Source organism: Pipistrellus kuhlii, unplaced genomic scaffold (assembly GCF_014108245.1).
Source record: "Pipistrellus kuhlii isolate mPipKuh1 unplaced genomic scaffold, mPipKuh1.p scaffold_m20_p_89, whole genome shotgun sequence".
In the NCBI taxonomy this organism is placed as follows: Eukaryota; Metazoa; Chordata; class Mammalia; order Chiroptera; family Vespertilionidae; genus Pipistrellus; species Pipistrellus kuhlii.
The window spans coordinates 255550-263366 of record NW_023425594.1 but is presented as its reverse complement, the minus strand read 5'-3'; the positions used below and the strand labels follow the sequence as shown (position 1 = coordinate 263366).

Genomic DNA, 7817 nt, shown 5'->3' with positions numbered 1-7817 from the left:
AAACAAGCATTTTTTTTTGTTCCATTACTGTGATACCTTCTTTGGCTGATGCTTGGAATGGTCTTGATCTGGAATGAAACTTGCAACCTTCACATTATTGATATGATTCTCTGACCCACTGAGCTATTGGATTTTTTTTAAATTTGTTTTGTTTTTTTTAATACATTTATGTTGGTTTAAAAAATATATCTTTATTGACTTCAGAGAGGAAGGGAGGATGAAAGAGCAATAGAAATGTTGATGATGAGAGAGAATCACCAGTCAGTTGCCTCCTGCACACCCCCTACTGGGGATCGAGTTCGCAACCCAAGCATGTGCCCTTGGCCGGAATCGAACCTGCGACACTTCTGACCAAAGGCTGATGTTCTATCTACTGAGCCAAACTGGCTAGGGCCCACTGAGCTATTTGGTGACAGCCAGACGTATGTGCCTGTTTAGGTAAAATAACCCAACAATATGCCTGAGAATAGATACACATAAATACCATCATGATGACAGGTAGTGGTGGAAAGCTAGAATGGGATTCATAGGATTTCATACGTCATTTTTAGTCATTTTTACGTGGATAGATTTCATAAGCTACTTCAAAGGCAGACTATATTTTTCTGCAGTTATTTTAAATGCCAGAATTGAAGCATTGATAAGGGCAGGAGGGACTTGGTTTCAGCTATGCTGGAATACATGGAAACACCAAAAGCGTACAATATGTATTTGATCCTCACAGCTGAAAGAATGGTCGCTATGATGTGCACTGACCACCAGGGGGCAGACTTTCAGCGCAGAAGCTGCCCCCAGGTGGTCAGTGAGCTCCACTCAGACACAAGCTAGGCTCACAGCTTGGAGCACTGGCAGGTGGACATTCCTACTTGTGGGGTCCCGGGCTGCCGGAGGGATGTCTGACTGCTAGCTTAGGTTCGATTCCTCAGGGAACAGGCAAAAGCTGGCAGGTGGACATCCATCAAGGGGTCCCAGAATTGGAGAGGGTGGAGGGCAGGCTGAGAGACCCCCTCCTCCAAGTGCAAGAATTTTCATGCACTGAGCCTCTAGTGCGTGTGTGCGTGTGCATGTGTGTGTGTGTGTGTAAAATCAATTATACTTAAATCAAACTTTTAAAAAGGTTTAAAACTTGAGGCTTCCCAATTATTTTACTGTGTTATTATATAAAAGTTCTGGAGCATATTTGTTGCTACTGTATCAGTTTGTGAGAAATACAATGACATGCTTCCGGAAGATCTTATCATGTCCATGTTCAATGCCATGGTTGTGGTAGTTTAAAATTGGCCATGATGAGAGTATTTACACCAGGGAAACTGACAAATGCTACAAACCTAGACTTCACTTAATGTATTATTGAATGCTTAGACTTAAATAAGCATGGCTCTAAACTTTAACAATGCAGATTAAATTTATAAGAATATGGTATAATTTTGCCTCAGTTGTACTTATGATTGAAAATTAGAACAACAGCCGAGACCGGGTTGGCTCAGTGGATAGAGCATCGGTCTCCGGACTGGGGGGTCCCGGGTTCGATTCCGTTCAAGGGCATGTGCATTGGTTGCGGGCACATCCCCAGTGGGGGGTGTGCAGGAGGTGGCTGGTCGATGTATCTCTCTCATCGGTTTCTGGCTCTCCATCCCTCTCTTTTCCTCTCTGTGAAAAATCAATAAAATTAAAAGAAAGAAAGAAAGAAAGAAATAAAATTAGTACAACAATTTCCTTCAGGATTCCGAACCAATGGTTCCATACGGGAAAGGTGTCACCCGAGTCCCTGAGGAATGAGGGAAATTTAAGCAGATGTCTTAAATGTGGCACAGTCCTCTTTCAGTTAAAAGGATAAATTTATTTAAACAATTTGAAAAAGATTCTCAGCATACATTTTAAAAAAGGCAGACAAATACAGTGCAAAAATGTATAAAAAATGTTCACCATAAAGTATTCCTGGGTAGATGGAATTAAGTTAACATTATATGCATTTCCAGGCTTCCTATTTAAAATGGTTAACCATTGTATGCCCTTGCAGGGTAGCAGAAAAGTTGGAGTTTTTATGTGTGGTTAGTGGTAAGCCAAAGGGAATGACCATTTTGGCTCAAAGTTCTGCATATCTTAAATGTAAAACATTCACCTACACAACAGTTTGATAAGTAAAACATATGTCTATACAGAGAACTGAATGCAAATATTCCCAGAAGAGTTATGTATAATACCCTAAACCTGGAAATAACAAAATACATAGATAAATTAATAAACTGGTTTGTTATTCACAGAATCCAGTACTACTCATTAATTTAAAAAAATGAACTCTTCTCACAATCATTTGTACTAAATCTTAAAATGATTCTGTGGCATGGGGGAAACCAGTATATGTTTAAAAAAAATACACATTAAGTAGTATAAAATTATATACATTGTTAACTGTTCTATTGTAAAGAATGGAGAATCCCTGAGTGTATGGAGGGCAGAGAAAGTCAGAAAGAGGATTGTAACAGGGCGGTAGGAAAACAGAGGGTATGGTAAAAGAAGGTACAAAGTTGTTGGTATGTAAAGTGATACATTAAATAATAATAATAATAAATAGGAATAAACTATGCCCATGCCAGTGTCCTCAGTTGGTTGGGTGTCATCCCATTCACTGAAAGGTCTCTGGTTTAATTCCTGGTCAGTGAACAACCCCAAATGGATTTCCAGTTGCAGAAGGCAGCCAATCTATGATCACCTCTCTCTTCCAGTCTCTTACTCTTTCTCTTTCAAAAAGTGAATAGAATCATTTTCTAAAATATTTTTTCAAAAAGAATAATCTGTGTTTTCCAAACATACTATTGTAAGCACATTGTTTCTGCACACTGTGTATGAGCTACAGATGGGTTTATGTCACATGTGACAGTTTCACAGCTTTATCTCTAGGTCAGAGCTCACCAAATAGCACACAGGAGAAAAGTGCTCCCTGTTGCATTTCAGTTCTCATTTTCTGGGAAGACCAGCCTTGCCTCAGTGGCAGCAAATGTTGTCAAGTAGGGAAAGTTATTGCCATTGGAACCAACAGGAACGCTGAGTGGTTACAAAAGACGCGTCCTGGGAATTATTACAGCATTATCCTTCCTTTGATTTGAGATCTTGCTTGCTGAGCAACAACCTTGCGGTGAACACACTAAAGGGCCAGGGAAATGCACAAAACCATGAGATTATTTTATCTACTAGTGCTTCCAACTACAGGAAATAGTGATGGAGATGCTCAGAAAGTTCTCAAAGATCATACAAACCACAGGACATGAAATAATTTGGGTTTAAGTCCAAGAGAGACACTTTTTATCCAGTTTAACTGAAGTGTCTTCCATGAATAAGAAAAAGTAATTATGTCCCAAAATAATTCCACCTCAGAGTCTTAGAACAAATGACACCACCCTATGAAATCTCACACATCCTGACACATTGCCTCTTTGGAGCACGTGGAGAGTAGTTCCCCTAAACATTGCTGGCACTTATGTAACACATCCTGTGAACAGAGAATATGATTTATATTGTTCACAGGAGCACAATAAAGTTTGCCTGTTCAGGGTGACCATTGACCTCTACAATATAAGAGGCACCAGAAAGCACATTAGAACCACAAAGTCATGCACACTTTCTCTCAAGGCCTTCATTGGCAATACGAAATCAGCCAAGATTGAGCAAAGAGTGATTTTCTGCCATCAAGCTGTGCCTTACAAAGCACAGAAAGTTTGAGATCACACCATATTGTTCACCTCTCCAGGCTGACAGAACACAAGTTTCATTTCAATCATCCCAGGGAGAGAATAGAACCAACAGAATTAAAGTACCAAAGAAAAAACACCTTTAAATAAAGATCATAAACCAGTGTAGAGGGCAGCAAGAGGTTTGAAGGTTGATGAACTGGAACCTGAAACACTTCATCACAGCATAATGTGAGTCCCACAATGTCTCTGAAACAGATAGCACTTCTTGGTGGAAGAAGTGGGCTCTGGACAAAACCTGGTACAGGTAAATTCTCTGGTAATAAATAAAGGAATAAAGATTCATCCAGGAGCTCAGAATATTCATAATTTTCTCAAGCACAACCCCATGTGATGGATGCATACTCTTAAGGTGATCCAGGTGGTAGAGCTGAAATATCTTCCAGACAAACTCTCCAGCAACATCAGTCAGTATGTAGACCTAACTAGATTACAAAGTACGATGAAGTTCCTGAAAGTGTTATTTATACCTGAAACTTAGGAGGCATCTGGCAGAGTGTATGTTCTGATTAAGGGGTTTGCATTCAAGTAAATGGGGATAAAAGTTTCTCCTCTGGTGGTGGTGTTCTACATGAGAAAGTAAAACATACCCTGCACATTTAAAGCTTTTCTGAAGTGTGTTCTCTTAAGTGTTGGACAAGTAAACATTTGTAGTGAAAAGATTTCCCACATTCACTGCTATGATGAGACCCTTTTCCAGTGTGAACTCTGTGGTGTCGAATGAGACTATAGCTTTTGCTGAAGGACTTCCCACATTCACTACACTCATATGGCTTTTCTCCAGTGTGAACTCTTTTATGTACAGCGAGGGTAGAACTTTGATTAAAAGACTTCCCACATTCCCTGCACTCATATGGTTTTTCTCCAGTGTGGATCCTGTAGTGTTTAATGAGGTTAGATTTTTGACTGAAGCATTTTCCACAATCACTACATTGATATGGTTTTTCTCCAGTGTGAACTCTCTGGTGGAGAAGGAGGTGATAGTTCCGCCTAAAATATTTCCCACATTCACTACATTTGTAAGGTTTTCCTTCAGTGTGTACTCTGTAGTGTTTAATGAGGCTAGAGTTCTCATGGAAGCACTTCCCACAATTACTACACTCATAAGGTTTTTCACGAGAGTGAACTCTCTTGTGTATAAAGAGGTCATGATTGGACTTAAATGAATTTCCACATTCACTACATTTGTAAGGTTTTTCTCCAGTGTGAATTCTGTAGTGTTTAATGAGGCTAGAGTTCATATGGAAGCACTTCCCACAATCACTACATTGATATGGCTTTTCTCCAGTGTGAACTCTCTGATGGAAAAGGAGGTGACATTTCTGCCTAAAAGATTTCCCACATTCACTACACTCATAAGGTTTTTCTCCAGTGTGAACTCTCTTGTATCTAAAAAGGTTATAATTGCTCCTAAATGATTTTCCACATTCACTACATTTGTAAGATTTTTCTCCAGTGTGAATTTTCTTGTGTCTAAAGAGGTCACAATTGCGCTTAAATGATTTTCCACATTCGCTACATTTGTAATGTTTTTCTTCAGTGTGAACTCTGTAATGTGTAGAGAGGGAAGACCTTTGATTGAACAGCTTCCCACAGTCAGTACACTGATTGGACTTTTCTCCAGTGTGAACTCTTCTATGTCTATTGTGGTTAAATATAAATGAAAATGCTTTCCCACATGTATTACACTTATCATTGACTTCTCCAGAGCCGATGCCCTGATGTTGCATAAGGTTCTGGTTGTGGCTGGAAGGTTTTTTACAATCATCCCAATGGTGATGCCTTTTTCTATTGAGAAATTCCTCTGAAATCTCAGTATGACTGTGTGGTTGCTCAGTGTCAAGAGGGGCCTGCTTGTGGAGAAACTGTGAGATGGCTGGGAAGTCTTCCACAGCCTCCCTTCTGGTTGAAGGCAGCCCTGATAAGTATAAACTGAACCTGGTCACAAATGAGTCTCTGTCCACAGCTTTTCTCCAGGGCTTCTCTCCACTGGCTTCCCTCTGAGGCTCCTGAGGGTTTGCACTGAAACAGAAGTCTCTCACACATGTGGCCCTGAAGAAGGCTTTCTGCTCTAAGTCTGCTGCTTGTGACTCAGTCAGGTGCAGAATAGCTTTGAACACTGAGAAACACCTCCTGCAGAGATGGGTCCTCTGGGTTGCTGGAGCTGTCTGAGAAGCACTGACCTGTGACTCTGCGAGTACAGGTACACTCTCCTCCGCATCATGCGTTTTATGACAACAACCTGAAAACAGAAAAATGGTGGTGAAATGAATATCGACTGTGCTGAAAGGGAGAAGTCTCATTACAAAAGGGTGTTGCCAATAACACATTGGTTCCGTGCAATTGTCTGACCGTAAAACATCTGAAGAAAATACTGATAGAATGCTGCTGTGAAGATCTGAGCCGCTGATGATTATTATATCGGGAATATAGGAATCACTTCCACGATCTGTGTGGGAAGAGTTTCGATTCAGGGTTTGGGTCCTGGAGAAGGACAGCACACAATGAAGAGACTTGACACTTTAAGAAATTCAACTTGGTGATATGGGGGGCCAGGCAGTAGTCCAACTCTAGTGGGAGAACTACTCCTGCTCTGGCCCTGCCATCCCCTTTAATTGAGGCTTTGGGGAAAACATCTTAGGCAACATAAACAGGAATTTACATGTAGCCCTTAGGCAGGAAATAACAGAAACTTTCACAGGACCAACAAGGTGGAGGCTGCTTCAGCTAACAATGTCTCAACAAAAGGGTGAGTGGGTTAGAGCAATTAAGGTTGTTGACCAGCCTTCCTGGCTTCCTGTCAACATCACTTTTTAATGAAAGTGATTTGTTTTCCAGCAATGGAAGATCTCATGCAAAATATAAAACAAACATGGCAAGCACCACATGGAACAGAAGCTGAAACATCTGCCCATTCTTCTGCTAACAGTGTTCAACAGGGCTTGTCTGCTGGTTACATGCGCCAGTTGTGCAGAAGGTAGCTGACATCTTATTCCAGGTAAAATTGAAGAAATGAGAAGCTTGTGTAGACCTCTAGTGAAGCACATTTGTGCACCTTATAACACATGAACAGGTCAATATTTGAGAACACTGCAGATAGAACACTTAGAGAAACAGGTGATGGAAAAGTGTAAAAAGGTGAATGTAGGTAGCCAGAAACCAGAAAAGCACAGATTAAAAGATCAGACAGGGAAGTGTCAATATGGGAATGAAAAGGTAGAAATCAGGTGTTGCCAATGTCACCTCAATCTAAACTTGTTGGACATGATTACATTCCTTGTATTATCTAAACACCATCGTTAAGTCATAACTCCCCCCAGTTGTAACTCAGGAAGGCCAGGCAACCCTTTAGATCATGATTATCATGCATGTTCACCCTGTGGGGGGAAAAAGGGTTCTCCTTGAACATTCTACTGTACCAGCACATAGAACACAAATATTCTGAGTTTCATGGAAAGACAACAGAATTGAGCAGCCAGCACTGACCCAGAGCAAGACAGCATGCAGTAGTGTTCAGGGACCAGAATATTACAGACAGTGAAAGAAGGTCATTCAACAACTGCCCATGATTTATGCAAGTAAAGGCCAGGCACAGTCAGTCACAAAGAGCCATCAGCTGGAGGAATAGTACCAAAGTGGAAGCCATGGATGTGGACATAGACACCCTCCTAGAAATATAAAATGCAAGCTGGGCCCATTAAGTTGTTTTTAATAATCCTGACTCCAAGACACTTCCTGCCCTATTTGACTCAATGAGTGTGAGGGATATTCATGCAGTCCTTTGATAAGGTCTCTCCAAATTATTGAGCACTCTAATACACAGCACATTTGACAGGACAATGGAAAAAACAAGTACAGCCCTTGGTCTGGCTGTGAGAGCCCCATCAGGAGAAGAAAGGAAGGAAAGACATCACCTCAGGACACTAGGAGAGATGGGAAGGTCTTACCTACTGATGAGACCAGTGCAAAAGCTTCTACCATCATCTTGCAGTACAGGAGTCTCTGATCCTCATCAAGGAGCCCCCACTCCTCATCAGAGAAAGTGATGGCCACATCCTCAAAGTTCAT

The 7817-nt window shown here is 41.0% G+C and overlaps 1 protein-coding gene across 1 annotated transcript; it reads right to left on the bottom strand.

The window, feature by feature from the left end:
• Window positions 1-4185: 4185 nt before the first annotated feature.
• LOC123651829 (zinc finger protein 211-like) lies at window positions 4186-7817 on the bottom strand. Its single transcript, XM_045577361.1, is given in 5 exon segments — window positions 4186-4541; window positions 4877-5872; window positions 5875-5991; window positions 7480-7619; window positions 7697-7817. Coding segments are annotated over 5 exon segments (1401 nt in total). The 3' UTR covers window positions 4186-4514.